The 17,601-nt window shown below is 25.4% G+C and overlaps 3 protein-coding genes across 11 annotated transcripts; 2 read left to right on the top strand and 1 right to left on the bottom strand.

Annotated features, from left to right (window-relative positions):
- Positions 1 to 553: 553 nt before the first annotated feature.
- LOC122719820 (F-box only protein 39-like) lies at positions 554 to 6,199 on the bottom strand. Of its 2 annotated transcripts, none has more exons than XM_043945992.1 (7): positions 5,295 to 6,199; positions 4,738 to 4,970; positions 4,399 to 4,563; positions 2,967 to 3,193; positions 1,835 to 1,993; positions 1,130 to 1,294; positions 554 to 940 (listed from the first exon to the last, which is right to left on the bottom strand). In XM_043945992.1, exons 1-7 carry the CDS (start codon positions 5,484 to 5,486, stop codon positions 789 to 791), a joined length of 1,293 nt encoding a protein of 430 aa, XP_043801927.1. In that variant the 5' UTR covers positions 5,487 to 6,199; the 3' UTR covers positions 554 to 788. The 2 variants fall into 2 exon arrangements, with proteins under 2 accessions (XP_043801927.1, XP_043801928.1); XM_043945993.1 differs by having other exon boundaries at positions 800 to 983.
- Positions 6,200 to 6,896: 697 nt separating this feature from the next.
- On the top strand, positions 6,897 to 8,406 carry LOC122719918. Its single transcript, XM_043946181.1, has 2 exons — positions 6,897 to 7,178; positions 7,896 to 8,406. Exons 1-2 carry the CDS (start codon positions 6,897 to 6,899, stop codon positions 7,941 to 7,943), a joined length of 330 nt encoding a protein of 109 aa, XP_043802116.1. The 3' UTR covers positions 7,944 to 8,406.
- LOC122719917 (transmembrane and coiled-coil domains protein 2) lies at positions 7,793 to 16,163 on the top strand. 8 transcript variants are annotated; one of them, XR_006347695.1, is made up of 12 exons: positions 7,962 to 8,405; positions 10,310 to 10,456; positions 10,690 to 10,885; positions 11,436 to 11,601; positions 11,805 to 12,033; positions 12,381 to 12,425; positions 12,752 to 12,834; positions 13,896 to 14,227; positions 14,326 to 14,726; positions 15,049 to 15,211; positions 15,310 to 15,409; positions 15,513 to 16,163. XR_006347695.1 is itself a non-coding variant. In XM_043946177.1 (11 exons), the coding sequence occupies exons 2-10, from the start codon at positions 10,320 to 10,322 to the stop codon at positions 15,203 to 15,205; spliced, it is 1,716 nt and encodes a 571-aa protein (XP_043802112.1). In that variant the 5' UTR covers positions 7,793 to 8,405; positions 10,310 to 10,319; the 3' UTR covers positions 15,206 to 15,211; positions 15,310 to 16,163. The 8 variants fall into 8 exon arrangements, 6 of the variants coding, with proteins under 6 accessions (XP_043802112.1, XP_043802113.1, XP_043802109.1 ...); XR_006347696.1 differs by having other exon boundaries at positions 15,310 to 15,413; XM_043946177.1 differs by having other exon boundaries at positions 7,793 to 8,405; positions 15,079 to 15,211; positions 15,310 to 16,163.
- Positions 16,164 to 17,601: the final 1,438 nt, after the last annotated feature.

Raw genomic sequence — 17,601 nt, 5'->3', positions numbered from 1 at the left:
TCGATGTATCTGATCTTCGAATTTTATATATTATACATGAAAATGTAATTAAATTATTTACGATCAATTAATTAGAAATTATAAAAATTAAAAGTTTTTGGAATAATGTGATATATTTAACATCAATGTAAATTTCTACTTTTTTAGACACATTTTTTTATACTTTTTATATATATATACTATTTACAAGTGATTCATATTGTGCTTGAAACTTGATATTCCATCGTGAAAACAACGAAAATCTTTTCTAGATCTTTTTTACTCAAAATAATAATGAAAATGATTTTTTACTTATTATTTAAGGCTTCCATATATTTTTATAAATTGTTATTACGAGATCTTTTGTAATATCGTATTTATTGTTAAATTAACTCATCCACGAATACTGTCAATTGAGAATAAAAAAGAAAGAAAAGAAAATTAAATTTTCATAATATTCTAAATTTATTACTCAATATTCTATCGCAGCTCGATAATTCTTCGTCATTGAAAAAAAAAAAAAAAAAAAGAAAAACTCTTGGCTCGTATTATTTTTATACACAATTATAAAAGATAGATAAATCTAATATGAAAAAGAAATACCGAGTGTTCTGTAAAAAAAAAAAAAAATATTTAACAAATAATCATAAATAAACTCGAATTATCAAAAATAAACGTAATACAATTAAAAAAGGATAAAAAGAATGAATCGCATCAAAATGAAGGGCGGACAATGTTTTATTTTTTGGCCTTAATAACCAGAGACTCGAGTGGGACAGATACCGGTGGACAGCTGAGAAATTAACATTTCAGTAGAACACCAAAACCGAGGCCGGATCTTCGATACGGAAATCTACTCCTTGTTCCATCATCTTGTGGTCGTAATGGTAGTTGATGTCGTTCAAAATGGCGCGATTCCGGGCGTTAACGTTACGTGGTTTCACATGGATCGTACGAAAATCTATTTCGTTATTTCATTATCTTAAAGATGGATATTTTCTAAACTAAAATTAATTTTTTTTTGTTTTTTTTTTTTTCTAATAAATTAAAAATTGATACTTCAATTATCCCTAATTTTTTAAATAAAGAAAAAAGATTTTTAAAGTTGAAATTGATTGTATTGAATGGGAACAAGTGTTTAGATTCTTACGAGTCTTGTTTTCAGCTTGAAGCTGGCAGATGTCCCGCAAAGTATCAAGACTTCTTATTATACCGTCATATTGTAATCTTGTTAGGTGTTTGCAACGTACCAGCATCGATACGAGCAAATCATCGAGCATCTCACGATTGTTTCTGAGTTGTAACATTACTTCCGCTGTAACGATATAATTAGTCAATATAATTAGTCTTATTAAATACCAGATATTTAATCTACATCTAAAGTCTTAAAACATTTGTGAAATATTTCTTTAGTTTCTTAACTCGAATCGAAATTCAATCGAATCATAATTCAAACGATGCTTATTTTTAAAATATTAAATTCAGTCATGTTAAAAAATGATATTTCCATTATAATTATTCCTTACGTAATTTTATCTGGAACTAATCTATCCATTTCAAAATGGAAAATTATCTTTTAACATGTGTATCAAGTTTCTTTAATAATAATTTTAAACGTATACAAAAATTTGTAATATTATTGAAAAGAAGTAATTTTTAGACTTATTTAAGAGGAAAAAAAAAACGAAGATATATTCAAGCGTTCTTTCAATAACATAGAATTACGCAATTTGGAAGAGACAATAGCCAAAGTACGAAAATTATTACGACAGATAACGCGTGAAGAAATAGAGCATTCGCGGAGAGGAAATGCACAGAATGCAAGATGTGTAGGATTTGGAAGAATTTATTATACCTAGCGTGTTGGTGTAATGGGTAATAAGTAATCCAACAGTGCTTCTGAAATTGCGAGATCTACTCTGATCCCACACATGACCGCTGAACATTTGAAACCTAGCCAATGGCACGCTGGGCAGTAGGAAGTAGCACATATCTTCGTAATGGGATATGTTAACTGAAAATCAAACTTAACAAGCTAAATGATGCATAGAATCACATATTTTCGAGACGCTGAGCGATTCCATTCATATGATTTGTGTGTGAATAGCTTCAAGGCATTAATTATATATCAAGGCTGACCTTGCAACTTCCTTTCGATAAAATATCTCTCGGCTGTATACATTACTACTCATGCATTTAATATACCCTACTTGTTATTAACGAGTGATATATTAAAAAAAAAAAAAAAAAAAAAAAAAAAAAAAAAAAAAACTTTGCCAAGTAATTTTATATAATAACACGAGATAAAATGTAAAAAAAACTGTGATAATTGGATATTCGAGCAATTTCAATATTCATAAATTCTAGAAATAAACGATATTTCAATTCATCATTCGCAACAAATAGAAATGAAATGAATTATTGATACTCGCTACGTATGAATATTCAATACGTAAATTTTATGACGTCTATAAAGTAGCATTAAAAAAATGATAATCTGTGATTATTTAAATTTATATTCTAGAAATAAAAAAAAGATAGCATTTTAAATAATCACAAGAAAATTATTTACTGTGTAATGTATGAATATATTTCTACAGATTGATTTTAATTATTCAAATTAATTTTCGAGAAATACTATTACCATCGATATTAATGATAAAATTAATTTAAAAATAATTCTCTCAATTTCATATCATCACAAAATCATCAGAATCGCTCGGTGCGACATAAAGCGACGTGTAATTTAAAAAAAAAAAAAAAAAAAAAAAAAAAGAAAAAGGCTTCGACAACAGTAATTCCAGCGCAAAAGTAATCATCCGTCTTTAAATCGGATTTCTCGAGTGTATAATTCGTTCTAAATTGCTCGATGCACAATGGAAATTTCCACGAATTACAAAACGTAATAACCATCAGCTCGATATTGTCCCGACGTGGGTGGAAGGAAATCAATGATTACTTTTACGTCACTCTGTATCATATTGTACCTATAGTGTAGGACACTGTGAGCTCCGGACAGACGAGTACCAAATTGTGCCAGGCTGTGTCGGTGATCGTGTGATGTCTGGAATCAGAATCTCTCACCGATATGTGCAGCGTTTTCAACACTCTTGGCGCTGCATTCGTTAAAGCAATTAAAGTCTGGTCGGACAAGGCTGGATAATCGAGCCTTAGTATTGTCAACGCGCGAAATCGGCCAAGCAGACGCAAGTATCTGAAAAGAATTTGAAGGATTTATGATGAAAACAATTCTCGTCGAAGGTGACCATGATAATTTTTTAAAATAAATTTTTTAGATAAAACTTCGATCTATGTCCCCCCAAAAAAGAAAAATCATATCATGAAATTTATGCAAGACTTGCAATGAGAACAATTTTAACAATCAAAATTGCGATTCCGGTAATTAGAAACGAGACTAGCATGTTGAAAATAACACAATGAAATCTATGATCTGTAATTTCTATAAACTACAATACTATAATCTGATGGTATAAAGTCTATGATTTACGATCTAAGAGCTATTATATTGTAAAATGAAAAGTGGGTTTTATAAAAGCGATCTTTGTCAAGGCCATCTCTCGCAAGAATAACCCTTGTCAAGTAATTAGGGCTACTTTTGTGTTCCTGTTGGCAAGATTGTTATTTTATCAGAGTATCGCAATCATTGCGTTCTTGGACGATGATATATCAAGGTGATTTTGATTGATTACGGCACTGGAGAGGAATATTGGTACTTCTAACAATATTTAATTCTTGCTTCTTTTTTTTTTTTTTTTTTCAATGAATAATGTAATTCAATTTTAAAATATTTGCGAAACAAGTGCCTAATATGATCTAAAAATCTAAATATAAAGTAACATAATAAAAATAAATAGAGATATTTCTATTTTATTAAAATTTAATTACGATTAAAAAGAATATAAGTAATCAAAATTCACAGTATAATATATAGCTTGATAATTCTAAATAGAAAAAAAAAAAGAAGATTTGAAATCTTTCGAATAAAAATTAAAAATGAAATTCTCGTCATGTGCATAAATTGAAGTATTCTCTTCATGTCTATGAAAAAAATCTAGAAAATCTAATGTATGAAGAAAAAATATTTTTTCTTTTGTTTAAACTACTAGAAGATTAAGCAAAATATCTAAGATCGATATTTCGACAAGGGAATTAATTACGAAAGAATTATATATTAAAAGAGTAAGTATATAATTATATATTATTATTATTAATTTTACTGTTATCATGATTATTTTAATTTTTTCATATGTGCAATAATGATTGCAGTAAAATTACTGAATTAATAGAGCTGCCTTACACGCCTTGGATTGCCATTAGGCTATTGTTTTTATCATGAATCTTTCGACTCTGTGATAATTACAATAATTATTAGTTAATCGATAGAAATATCTCACGTGCCTTGGATTGCTGTGAGGCGCCTGCCATTCTCGAAACGCACCCCGAAGATCTAGATATGCCAAATGCTCGGTGGAACTTTTCGAAGCACTGGCAAGAAGTCGCAACACGTCGCTCACTCCAAGAGTTGCATTCAGCAGGCTAAGCGTTTCCAAATTATGCTGACAACTATGTGAATGAATATTTGTTTTAAATTACTGAGAATCGAATCCGAGAATGACGATTCATATCAATATTTAAATATAAATTATTAATTTTTTTTATTTTCTTTTTTTTTTTTAGATATTAAAATATATAATTTTAGCATAAAAATTTTAAGAAACTCGCTAATTAATCAATTACCCTAAAAAGTTAGCAAGGGCATATAACAGTTTGCCCCTGTTCCCCCATTTACAAATGAATATCCAATCGGTGAGTATCAGCTTCCTTAACTGAACATTCTTGGCTCGTACGATCGTGAGGAAATCAGCGCCTGCCTCGGCTTGAATATTACGAGTTATGCGAGCTTCTCTTGGCAAGAGATACGGTCGTGACCAAGCGAGTTCCAGGCTTCGTATATGCTGTCCATATTTTGCCTAAATGAAACGAGTTTATCGAATTTCGATATACGTATCATCTACAATAATAAAAAGAATGTAAGATATTCGATATTCCATTGGTAACAATAAATAAATAAATAAATCCTTTCCGTTGAAATATATTCAAGAAATTTGTATTCTTATCAGAATTAAACTCTGTCTATATTTATAACTCGTTTTAAATAGAAAGATTGACGATTAGCCTTCAATAAATATCAATTTAATTTCAATATACCGTGACACGTTTCGTTAATGAATTAGCTGTGATTGTGTAAGGGAAGAGAATGATGGAGGTTTTATTTTTAATAAATATATGCATACGGCTAATTCTCCCGCCAAAGGGAAGTCACCACGCAGATCACGATCGATGAAGACTGTGACGGAACGCCAAAGAATTGGCGACGAAAGTGCACGGTTCCATCGCTGACAGACTTGTGCAACATTGGCACGGTCTCCATGACCGAGGTGACTGAATATCTGCGTCAGTATCAGCTCCGGCAGCTGATCCCACATCTCCCAGTTTCAGCTTGGCCCGTCTTCATCTCTACGTAGCTGAGGCAGCTGTTGCAACCTCGTCAGGTTCTCTTGTCATGCTCCGCGATATCGACTCGATCGTCTTTGAAAATCGCACTGTCAATTGAGTGGAATTCAAGAGATATTAATAGACTTGAACTCGCGTTGAATCGAAGTCGATCGTCATTGAAAATTGTACGATCAATCGAGCAAAATTTTTGATATATTAGAACTTGAATTGAAGATAGTTAGACATTGTAAAGATAGAAAGAAAAGAGAAGAAAAAAAAAAAAAAAGAAGAAGAAGAAAATTGTGAACAATTCATATAACAGCAATTTATTGAATTTTCTCACTATTTGTAATTTTTTGTTTAAATAAAAGTAATAGTAGTTCATGTTCAGAGAAGAAGACAAGAGTTTATTTAATCGAATAATTAAAATTTTGTACCAATAAATGTAGTAATAATTTTAATAATATAATAATAATAATAATAATAATAATAATAATAATAATTTATGCGATTGTATTTAAGAACTTCTGGATGTCGAGTATAATAAAAGATATGGCCTGTTCCAATTGCACTTTATATGTTCTATAGATGAAATTGATAAATAAACGTGAGCCTCATTATAATGATATTACTATTCTTTGCTTATTTTTAAACAACTATGAAATTAAACTATGGGAATTAGAACAAGGATAATTAATTTCTTTCTTTTTTAAAAATATCTCATTTTTTAAAATTTATAAACTAGAAGATTTAAAAATCTATTATTAATATAAATGATTTTCCATTTTGATATAATTGTATTGATCTTTTAAAAGCTACTTGAATTCTGTCCAATTAATAGCAATAGTAAATAGAAAGATTATAATTTTATATAATATGCTTGAAAATTGCCTAAATTGTTATTGCATTAATATTTTATCTCTGTATAATAAGTTTTCCCGCTTATTGGTTTAATGTTGCGGCAAATTTAATAACAGATAACGCAACGAGATGGCGTTCCGGAAGGCTAGATGTTGCATATAAAAGATTTACTATCAGTGTGTACTGAGAGTGCATTCGGTGCACGTGTACTTGGGATTATACGAGTTTGATTGTACGATATAATTTATCAATTACGCAGTGTCAAAGTCTAAACTGATCACTGATCACAATTACTGAATCGTCACTGAAAAACGATATTATATATTCCTTAGGAATAAATAAGTTTGATAGATAATTACATAACCGTTTGTTCTTGGTCTTTGACCCGCATTCTAACCTGTCACGTGCCATCGTTGCATGTAAAAAGTGAACGATATTTAGCATAATATTGATACAACTATAATGCTATCAAATTGCCTAAAATATTACATGCGTTGATAAATATATTACATGTGAGATAGCATTGTCGAAGCTTGAGAATGAAGGAAGAGGTGATTAATCAAGAGTTGGATAAGGACCAATGGAAATTAGAAGCTCAAGCTATTATAAATGACGTGAAACATCATGTAATGGACATAAAAGTATCAGAAAAATTACAAAATAGTAATCAGTTCTTCTATTTAAATTTAATCACATTAGAAAACTTGAAGTTTTGTATAGAACTATCAAATGCTGGTTTTACCATCGTTGGTAATGAGCACGATAACATATCAAATAGAGGAGACGAGCAGTTCGAAACACTATATAGTTTGTTGAATTTTGTTAGTCCACAATATAGATATTCTTTTGGAAATTCACTTATTGATAAACTCAAACAATTAAATGACTTCCAATGAACAAATTCGATTAAAACTTTTGGTATTTTCATTCCTTATTTTTACATTATCACGAAAAAAATTATTACAACGTTAAATATATATATTAACAAATGTTAGATTTAATTATTTGAATATATTTTTCAACAATAATCATTTTAAATTTAAAATAAATTATGATTATCGTCAAATGTATTTTCTCTTTGCGCAGTATTTAATCCGAATCTAGCCGAAGATATCCGAGTAACATAGTAATTTACAAGGACAGTATCGTATTTGGTATATGGTAACAAGTTTTAAATTTTTCTGTTTTTTTAATATGTACTATTATAGTATATGAAAATTCATGAAACATATAATTTTATAATGATATTAATAATATTTTTATTTTCAAACAAATTAGTAATAATAGACAAAAATTATTTTTATTTTGAATTGCTACATAAATTCGTTTTAATATTTTAAAAATTTATTTATTTTTGATTAATATAAAACATATGTTTTGAATAAATCATTAAAAAATTAATAATTTAGAAATAATAATTGAAATTAAAAAAATTTTGGATTCCTGATAAACAAATTTATTATATCTTTTTTAAATGATCTTGAGACTAATAAAATTTATTTAATCATATTATATTATATTTAAAAATAATATTTCAGATTTATATAAATGTTGTGATGGATACTGCAATAGATACGATACTGTGATATTGACGAATCGCGCGTTCCTAGGAAATATCCCTAGGAATCGAAAGATCAGTCACTGCAAGTGGTAATATCGGTTGTGTTTACCCCCTCCTTTACGTTCGTTGCTCTGTGTTCCGTTTGGCGTATTCCACTGTCGAGTTGTGAAGTAACGAAGCGGTTTCGCCGAATGTGGCGTATCGTGTGTGCATTTTATGATGTTTCTGAATGAGTTTACCGTTGATTAAGTGCCTAAGAACGACATAGTGCATCTTGTTTGTTAATATTACAGTAAATAGTGTGACGATGTTAAACGGTGAGCGATGACACGCCCGTGAAAAACGATAACAACAGCTATCCTTTGATTGACCAGAAACGATAGAGAAAACGCAATACGCGAAGGACCCTCTTTGTGTATTTTTTTGTGACATTTATTGGAAAAAACATGCTTCAGCCAAGAGCTACATACATCAAACGATAGAAAAGGTAAGTGACAAATATTTCGGTTAATCGAATGTCAAAAAACCGCGAAATCTTGACAGATCGTTTGTTTTTATTCGATAGTCATGCTCATTTCTCAATATTAACGTGAAAGGGGTGGGACAATTGCTTCCTATATCTCTTTTGAACCTATATAACTGCAGACAATATCGTATGTGTGGAAATGAGTCGCGATAGTAACGTAATAGGTTGCTAAATATTGTCAATCTTTGTTTGCGCATACATGCGTATTTCAAATTTTCTTCCAATTTCACAGATTTTTTATAAATATACTTAGTTTTTCAATGAATCCAAACCACATTAAATGAATAATTTTACCAAATCTCTGCGTTTTATATATTTGACAAGTATACAAAGTGACATTATTATTTTCATTAGAAATTCTTAATTTATATAAAAACCGCGGTATATTTGTTTCATTCATTTTTCATTTTCAAAGCTTTTAGTTGACATTTTCTAATTTATATCGTATAAAATTTTCTGATTTTTTATGATTTCCCTGAATAAAAATAAAAGTTCACATTTGGTATGTTTAAATTTTACTGATAATATTTCCTATAATAAAAAATACATTATGAAGTAAAAAAAGTAAAATATTTTTCAGTATAATATTTAATTTATTTAATGTTTATAATATTTAATTTATTTGTAATGTTAATTAAATTCGATATTTAATATTAAATTATAAATGTTTTTATATATCATATTTTATATTTTAATTATTAATATACATTATAATAAAATTTTTTAAAAATAAAATAAAAATCTATATCAATATTAGTAATTGAAAGATGAATAAAGTATCGTATTTTAATATTGTTTTCTATTACACATGTTGTTTCACGTAATATGTTCGTCATACTTCGAAAGTAATGTCGTTGTTCTAATTATGATAATCAGAATGATTCATCAGTTAAAAGATTGGGTTAAAGGTAATAGAATGTGAAAAAAGTAACTATTTAACTAAGTAACTAAAGTAACTAAATAATTTTTCAGATATTTTGTTAATAATTTAATGAATAATGAAATTTAATTCATCATAAATGATTTGTTATTTTATTCAACGTAAAATTAATAACATTATTTTAAAGCTTTAACATTAGATATATATATATAATTCTATTTAGTATAAATCATAAAAGTAAGACAGTAAATTTATTATTTAAATGTTAATTAGTCTATTATAATGACTAAACTAAATTAAACTAAATTAAAACAAATATATTCTAACAAATTCGAATTGTATCATCAATTTTATCATCAAACAATTTTAAGAGAAAATTATAAAATAAGTATATAAGAGTCAAATAAATTTTTTATTTTAATATTTAATTTTGTAATATATATTCTTTCATTTACTTACATTTACACTTTATATTTTTTTTTTGTTAATTTTTAATAAAAATTTAATTAAATTTTATTATGTAAATTAAAAAAATATCATAAATTTTTATATTTTATTTATCTATTAATTTATTTGATTACATTTTCTTCATGTACATTTCAATTTAATCATAAAAAGAAATCTTATGATTAATTTTGATAACATTTGATAAAAACGAAATTGATAAGAATTATATACTGCACTTATATGAATAATAATAATCTCAAAATAAATAATGCAATATAAAAAAATAATGTATTTTTTTTTAAATTATATGTAGTATATTAATTAATTTCTTTATATATTACATTTTTAATAAATATTAAATATTTTATTAAATTAAACTATATAGTAACTAATAATAATCATTTATCAATAAAGAAAAAATATATTTATATACTTTTTGGTAAATCACATGTACAATAAATCATTTCAAATTCATATATTTATTTTTCATATCTTTTATTGCAATTACATTAAAGCAGTTAGATGATAATTTTTTCAGGAAAAAAGGAATGGATAATTTGATGATAAGTACATCAAGTAAGAATAGTTCACGCAGTACATCACCTAAGAGAAGAAATATATTAATTTCATCTCAACAATTATCAGCTACTTTGGAACATATTCCAAAAATACGTAATGTTTCACTGTAAGATCTAATTTTTTGTAGATGTTAATACATGTGCTTGCATAGATTAAAATTAAAAATTCTTATTTTTTTGTAGTATTTTACATGAAACAGAATAATTAAGCTTATGCTTCAATATGATATAATTAATGATACAATATTTTGTACTTACAAATAAGAATACTAAGTTCCTAAAAAAATAAATGAAAAGTAAATAGAAGGAGCACAGTACAAAACTAAATTTGACTTCGCAGTTCCCAAACAGGGGAGGATAGTACAGGCAGTGGAAGTAGTGGTGGTGAAGGCAGTCTCAGCATGAAAGGTAGTAGGCAAAAATCACCAGGAACTGTGATTCGAGTAGATGCTATGGATGAATCAAATACCAATTTAATCACTGCCGAACAAGATGAGTTTGTGCCAAATATTCATCTACCAACTGATGATGATGGAGTATGTATTTTAATTATAAAATAATTTTAATTTTAAAATCTTTAAAACCTTTTAATTTTTATATTTATGTTTTATTGACATTTTTATTTTTAAATATTTTTACTGATTATATATAATTCCATTTTGCAATAGTAAGAATATGTTCATAATATTTAAAATTATTGTTGAAATATTAAAATTAATAAAATTAATATTATTGTTAGCTTAATTATTTATTACAATAGCATATGATTATATATATGCTTACATAAAGTTACTTATATAATGACATTGTTATGTATAATGACAATTACATTGTATTGTAAGGTCATTAATCAGTACTGTATAATTAGAGTTACGAGTTAAGATTATGTAGTTGCATAATATTATAAGTTACTTTGAAATTGAACCTATTGATATTTATAAATCTGGAATATGATACAAGTTATTGAACAATGTGCTCAATAAAATGTGCTTTATTAGTTATAATTTGAGTTCTAATAGTTAAAATTATTATGAATTAATTATATATTTTGTGTATATTTTAATATAATGATAAATTTATTTACAGGAACAATATCATGCAACACAATCGTTCCTATCAAATGGCTCTTCTGAGTTAATAACTGATGATGTTGACTCTAATTCTGCTCGTGTTTGTCAAGCAATTGAGAACATTCAAAATAAAATTGCTAAAACACGAGAACTTATAAGAATAGAACAAACCACACGTGATGGTAATTTTCAATTATTAATAATTAATATGATACTGATATACATTATATATTAGAGTGTTACAAGATATCTATTTATCTAATATAATATAATAAATAATAATGTAACTTATAATAATTTATAATGAATGCTATATAATAATATGCTATATAATAATAATTTATTTTAAAATATGTTATAAATATAAAGTTTAATATTTTTTTAGAAAATGTCAATGAATATTTAAAATTAGCTGCAAATGCAGATAAGCAGCAGCTTACCCGAATCAAAGCAGTATTTGAGAAGAAAAATCAAAAATCAGCGCACAGTATTTCTCAACTCCAAAAAAAATTAGATAGTTATACAAAAAAATTAAAAAATTTTGAGTTGAATGGTGCACCTACAAGTCATAGACAACCCCGAGAAGTGCTTCGTGATATGGGACAAGGACTTAAGTAAATATATTTTATTCCTTATTAACATTATCTATATATTATTTTTTTTAATAATAAAAACAAAAAATAATATTAAATAATATTAAACTATTATATATATATATATAGACTTCTTTTTATTTTTATTTCAAAATATTTATTAGAATATATAAAAATATGCAATATAAAAATATGATTTAAACATTCTTGATTTAAATTTTTACACAAAAATAAATTTAAACATAAGAAATTATTTTTTAGCGCATATTTTATGTGTTATTTCTTATTTTTTAATTTATCTTTTATTATTCTAAATATAAAGTATGAGACAATATGAAACTTTCATCTAATTTAAGATTCACTTCCAGAAACGTGGGTGGCAATATTAGAGTTGGAATCAGTGGTTTTTCAGGGTGAGTATTAATGTGAAAATAGATTTCAGTATCTTCCTATCACATTATCATATTGTTATAAATTGAATTTTAAAAACTATTATTCTATAAAAAAAAAAATGAAAAATTGAAAAAGCAAAAAAAATATATTTGTATTCATAAACATAAAATTATGTATTTATAAATATACAAAATATGAAAAACATAAAAATTATAATTCTAATATATTTATTTAATAATTTAATAATTAATTTAATAATTTTTCATATAAAAACTTTTCATAATTTTTATGAATTTTATACAATTCTGAAATAATTATTTACATGTAATTTTTTTATGCATTTCAGAAGTGTAATGTCCAAACCAAGAGAATTTGCACATTTAATAAAAAATAAGTTTGGCAGTGCTGATAATATAAATACTTTATCTCGTGAGTAATATGTATTATTTTTTAAATTAATTAACATAACTTACTCAAATTATATATATTCTTTAATTTTTAAATAATATTTATTATTAAAAGTATAAAGTTTTTTGTGTTTAAAGAGCACAATTACTAAGCACATAATGGCTTATGCTAATAAATTGTGATACTACAAGCGATAGAATGCACGTTTTTTTTATTTATAATATATATATATATATATATATATATATATATGTAAATACGCATATATACTAAAATTCTTATAATTTTATTTTGGTTAATAATATTTTTATTATATTAAGAAGTTTTTGTTTGGAATAAGATGGAAATGTATTGATATAATGATTATTCATATTGTAATAATCATACAATATTTTTCCATTTATTTAAATATTGGAGAATAAATAATATTTAATATTTTGCGCTGTCGTGGCAGTTGAAAGTAGTAAGTAACATTTGGGCTAAATTTTTCTATTGTATAATTTTTTTTATATATTTTATATATTTTATAAACATATTATTATTTAGTATGTAAATCTTAATAATTTTTTTACTATGATTTCTGTTCTATTCTCTTTTACTCTATATAATAATAAAAATTATAGATTTTATATTTTATTAATAGATTTTATTTATTTTATTTATAGACAATTTTCAAATGAAAATATTGTGTTTACATTTACATTATAAATTTTATATTTTTATTATTGTTTTGTGTTACTTAATGATTTTTCCTTATCTTTAATGGCTTTTTATAAATTTTGACATATTTGCTTTCTTATATTAGTTATCCAATACATTAACAATACATCAATATAATTAAACATGTAAATAAATTTAAAAAAAAATTATAAAGAAAACAATTTTTATATTAATTTTACATAATATTTTATGATACATCATTAATGTAATTATGTATAAAAATATTTTTATTATCAGTATCTTTATTTTAAAAAAAGATATGTTATAATATGAAAAACTACATAAATTCATTAATTGTTAACAAAGGCAAGATAATTTGGTATTGGATAACATTCTAACTTGCGACGTCTGTGTCCCTGCAGATGGCTCGACTTTTTATGTAAACGATACACCGCGTGCAGGTAATGGAGATAACGCTAGTGTTGAAGATGAAAAAGCTCATCATGGTTCAGCGACGCTTCCTGGTGGATGTAGTTTGGGATCAACTCATAGTGCTGCAGCAATGAAATTTCCATCCGAAGAAGGATCCGAATGTTCTAGTGTTACAAGCGAAAGCGGACCTGGTAGTAGGGGGCAAGCACACACATGTCACAATAGTAATAATGCTGCACTTAGTCTCAAATCTATTTTCTCAGAGTTACAAGAACATAGAGAAAATCTGGAGAGAATGAAAGATAAATTAGAAGGTTTAAAGGTTTGTTTTTAATGATTTGAAAACTAAAGAACAATTAAGAAATTTGAATAAATAATAATTATGTTTACAATTTTATCAATTTCATCATTTAATTTTAGAGTTTACAACAAGAAGTGACATATCTTTCTCATGCTTTACAAGAGGAACGTTTTAGATGTGAGCGTCTAGAAGAACAAATTAATGATTTGACTGAGCTGCATCAAAATGAAGTAGAAAATTTGAAACAGACTATAACAGATATGGAAGAAAAAGTGCAATATCAAAGTGAAGATCGTTTAAGAGATATACATGAAATGTTGGAAAGTTGTCAAACTAAAATTTGTAAAATGGAACATCAACAACAGCAACACCAACAATATGTTACTTTAGAGGGTTTGGATAATAGTAATGCAAGAGCATTGGTTGTAAAGCTTATAAATGTGGTATTGACTGTGTTGCAAGTTATTCTACTTCTTGTTGCAACAGGTGCTGGTATAATGATGCCTTTTCTTAGGACTAGGTACAGTTATTTCATATTATAAATTATATTTTTATTTTTCAGAGAATAAATAATTAAATAAATTATTTAATATGTAATAATCTGTTAAAATATATTTATTTCAGCTTAAAATCTTCATAATATAAACATATAATTTAATACATATAATTTAATTCATATAATTTAAAGATATATAATTTATTTATTTCTTTTTTTCGGATCATTCTTAACTTTTTTTACTTTATATCATTTCATCTCATTTCATACTTCATCACGTACATTGCCATCTGATTTTAATTTCGCACACTTATTGTTTTATTTTGTTTTCACATCTCTGTTGCAGTTGTACTAAGCCTCATTGTTTCATGTGCAGGGTGCGCATATTAACTACTACGCTTGTTGTATTGGGCATAGTATTTGTGCTCAAACAATGGCCTGAGGTTCACGACGTCGGGAGTCACCTCATGCGCCATCTTAAACAGACGCTCGCTGTTAAGTAGCACATTGTAAGTAAATAATTACTATTTTAAAAATTGGAAATGTTTTATAAAAATTCGTGAAATTTAATATTTTATTAATTTAAAATAAATAAAATTTATTTTAGGGTTATTCTAGGGTATATTTAAATTAATCATACCCTGTAATGAAGAAAAATTGTACACATTTTGGACCTATTTATGTGCTGTAGTTTTGGAGCAATAATAGTAGGTATATGCGCAAATGACTTTATTTATATTTTAAATTCGACATTCACCATTACTATATTAAATCAGATGAATGATCAAATCTATTTGATACTGTTAACAGAATTACAATACATAAAAACATATTTTGCTGTGCAAAAATGTTTCACTTATGAAGGAGAGATTTTCTAGAGATGATAAATGCAAAGTATCATTTATCTTTTGTGCAAGTATTATAAATTTATTTACGATCTTTTTATTTTTATTTGAGCAATTTTAAAAAAGAAAAAATAAAGAGAAATATACGTATTTACTATTTAATATTACTTGCGCGCGAATAAAACAAAAACGATTATAATTTAAAATAAAATAAAATAATTTCTAATAAATAAATAAAGTATAAGAAAAAGACAGTAATAATAATGCTGTACACTGATATTGCTTGATTACATACGGCACATTGTTAGAAGAATTTACTCTAATATCGTGCGATTAAATTCATTTTTACATGAATCATTGATTAATATGAAATTAAAAAAAAATTATTGAACAAGCGAAAGTACTGATTAAAAGATAAATAAAAATTGTTTTATTATTAGTGTCTGTGGGAGGTGTTACTATCATTTTCGGGATTGTAATTCATACATTCGATATTCTAGTAATTAATTTATAGTAATTGCAAAAATTATAAATACACTCTAAATAAAATATTTGTAATTAAAATCGTCCAATTGCTAAAGAATAGTATAAATTAAAAAAGCAATAGAATATTTAGATAATTGTAGATATTCTTTATTTCAAAATGTATCATTATAAAATATATAATATATTCTTTAATATTGACAATGAGATGGTTTAATTTGAATTGTATAACTGCATCACTTATAATTTAATACATTCATATATAATTTAAATACATTCATGAAAATATAAAAACAAGAAAACTATTTGAACAAACATTTATATAATATTCAGAAGAGGACCAACATTTTTTTTCCTCTTATTCTATAATGTTGATTTATTTCATATAAAAAAATACATCTTTGGAAATAAATAGCATCATTTATTATGTTTAATAATCTTAAATCAATATTTCAAACCACCACAGACACAAATATGCGTGCATATTATATTGAATATAAAGAAATGAACCATGACACAGATGTTGAAATGAGAGAAAGACTGATGGATTACATCGCTGTTACAATTGTGAGTAATATGATACTTGTGGCAATTTTATATTGCTATTCATTGAAAAAGTGTTGAAATGGTAAAAGGATTGAAAAGAAAAAAAAGAAAAATAAAAAAAAAATCACCATAATTAAAATAGTACAATTATATGAAGAAAAATGATTCTTAAATTAATATAGGTGCTCAAATCTACGAGTGTATAAAATATTTTGGTTTATATAATTTTTTGATTTTATTGTCATTATTGGCAAAATATCATTTATTTCATTAATTTTGTAATTTTTGATTTCCTCAAGTACAGTGTCATGAATTATCATAAGATTTAACAGTTCAATTATTTTATGCATATAAAGAAAGGCAAACAAAGAAATTATTTTTTGGTAATAAATATTATCTTTTTATCGCTTAATATGTAAAGTTTTCTTTATATATAAATAATACATATAATTTCTAATTTGTATTAAATTCGAACATTAGCATTTTTATTATTTGTATATGTTGAATTATGTAATATTATCATTTTGCTGACCATTAAAAAATTACGAGAACTCGTTATTAATCGATAGATAAAATCTGTAAATAAAATAAACTTTCTGTATTTCATTTTTTTATGCCTGTTATTCGTGAATACAACATCAAATTTCCTATTTTTTTATTTAAGACTACAGTTCTTCAAAAAAATGTTATTTACATATATATATATATATATATATTATCATTCTTTATATTTTATTGTTACAATCACTTTTATAATATTTGTTAAACATAATTTTTCTAATATTTATGTATGCGAATACTGCCACGAATATAATATAAAAGATAAAAATTAATAATTTACAAAAGATACAAAAACTATATAATTAAAATTTTATATACATATTGAAGATCAAAAGAAAAAGGAAGTTTGATCGTGTATTTATAACTTCATCAGGCAAGATTTTATATTTCAATATACTGCGTATATTCTTTTTTATTTTCTCAAATTGACTTTCTTTATAAATGTATTTTAAAAATTTATTCAA

The sequence above is a fragment of the Apis laboriosa genome, unplaced genomic scaffold (genome assembly GCF_014066325.1).
Source record: "Apis laboriosa isolate Shangri-la unplaced genomic scaffold, ASM1406632v1 scaffold9_cov152, whole genome shotgun sequence".
Lineage (NCBI taxonomy): Eukaryota > Metazoa > Arthropoda > Insecta > Hymenoptera > Apidae > Apis > Apis laboriosa.
The sequence above is the reverse complement of the archived record's forward strand: the minus strand, read 5'-3'. Positions and strand labels throughout refer to the sequence as shown.

Bases quoted from the DNA above. Each gene is read 5' to 3' on its own strand.
- LOC122719820 (XM_043945992.1), bottom strand. From the start codon at position 5,486: ATGTGGGATCAGCTGCCGGAGCTGATACTGACGCAGATATTCAGTCAC. The intron at 3,194-4,398 runs GCACGTGAGATA...AATTCTTTTCAG, and splicing joins GCGCCTCACAGCAATCCAAG to ATACTTGCGTCTGCTTGGCC. The intron at 1,994-2,966 runs GTACAATATGAT...TTTGATTTTCAG, and splicing joins CACAGTGTCCTACACTATAG to TTAACATATCCCATTACGAA.
- LOC122719918 (XM_043946181.1), top strand. From the start codon at position 6,897: ATGAAGGAAGAGGTGATTAATCAAGAGTTGGATAAGGACCAATGGAAA. The intron at 7,179-7,895 runs GTTAGTCCACAA...ATAATATTTCAG, and splicing joins TATATAGTTTGTTGAATTTT to ATTTATATAAATGTTGTGAT.
- LOC122719917 (XM_043946174.1), top strand. From the start codon at position 10,320: ATGGATAATTTGATGATAAGTACATCAAGTAAGAATAGTTCACGCAGT. The intron at 10,886-11,435 runs GTATGTATTTTA...ATTTATTTACAG, and splicing joins TACCAACTGATGATGATGGA to GAACAATATCATGCAACACA. The intron at 14,727-15,048 runs GTACAGTTATTT...TCTCTGTTGCAG, and splicing joins ATGCCTTTTCTTAGGACTAG to TTGTACTAAGCCTCATTGTT.